This window comes from Octopus bimaculoides, chromosome 8 (assembly GCF_001194135.2).
Source record: "Octopus bimaculoides isolate UCB-OBI-ISO-001 chromosome 8, ASM119413v2, whole genome shotgun sequence".
Lineage (NCBI taxonomy): Eukaryota > Metazoa > Mollusca > Cephalopoda > Octopoda > Octopodidae > Octopus > Octopus bimaculoides.
The window spans coordinates 87,197,390-87,197,934 of NC_068988.1; the positions used below are offsets into that span (position 1 = coordinate 87,197,390).

At 41.3% G+C, this 545-nt stretch overlaps 1 protein-coding gene across 1 annotated transcript in view; it reads left to right on the top strand.

Moving 5' to 3' along the window:
- LOC106881243 (mitogen-activated protein kinase kinase kinase 1) overlaps positions 1–545 on the top strand; it is a 152,012-nt gene that overhangs the window by 109,698 nt on the left and 41,769 nt on the right. The window contains exon 8 of the mRNA XM_052969870.1: positions 485–537. Within this exon, the coding sequence (XP_052825830.1) occupies positions 485–537 (53 nt within the window). The remainder of the gene's footprint in view (positions 1–484; positions 538–545) is intronic.

Here is a 545-nt window from a genome sequence, read left to right on the forward strand (position 1 = left end):
GGTGGTGGTGATGGTGGTTGTTGGTGGTGATTTAATCACTAAGGAGTTATCATTGCCATCGTCATCATCATCATCATCATCATCATCACCACAATTACCTCACCCTCATCACCACCGCCACGCCACTACCACCACATAATCATAATCTCCACCACCATCACCACCATCCTCTCTGCCTCCTCCGCATCATCATCAGCATTACATCATTACCATCAACACCAACACCGCTACCATCGTATTATCATTGCTATCATCATCATCATCATCATCATCATCATCATCATCACCGTCTCTACCACCACCACCACCACCACCACCGTCATCATTTTAACATCTGTTTCCTCTCTTCAACTGCAAAAATTTCCATGTCCAGGTTCTTTAATTAACTGCTAATTAACAGGAAAAAAAAAAAATTAAAGTGGGTCGGCATGGGTGGATGTATATACGATAATTATTCATTTCTTTCTTTATTTTTTCTTCCCAGGGTTTGAAGAATGTCATAACCAGAGTCCTCTGATTTGTCCAATATGTCGAACGAAATGGAA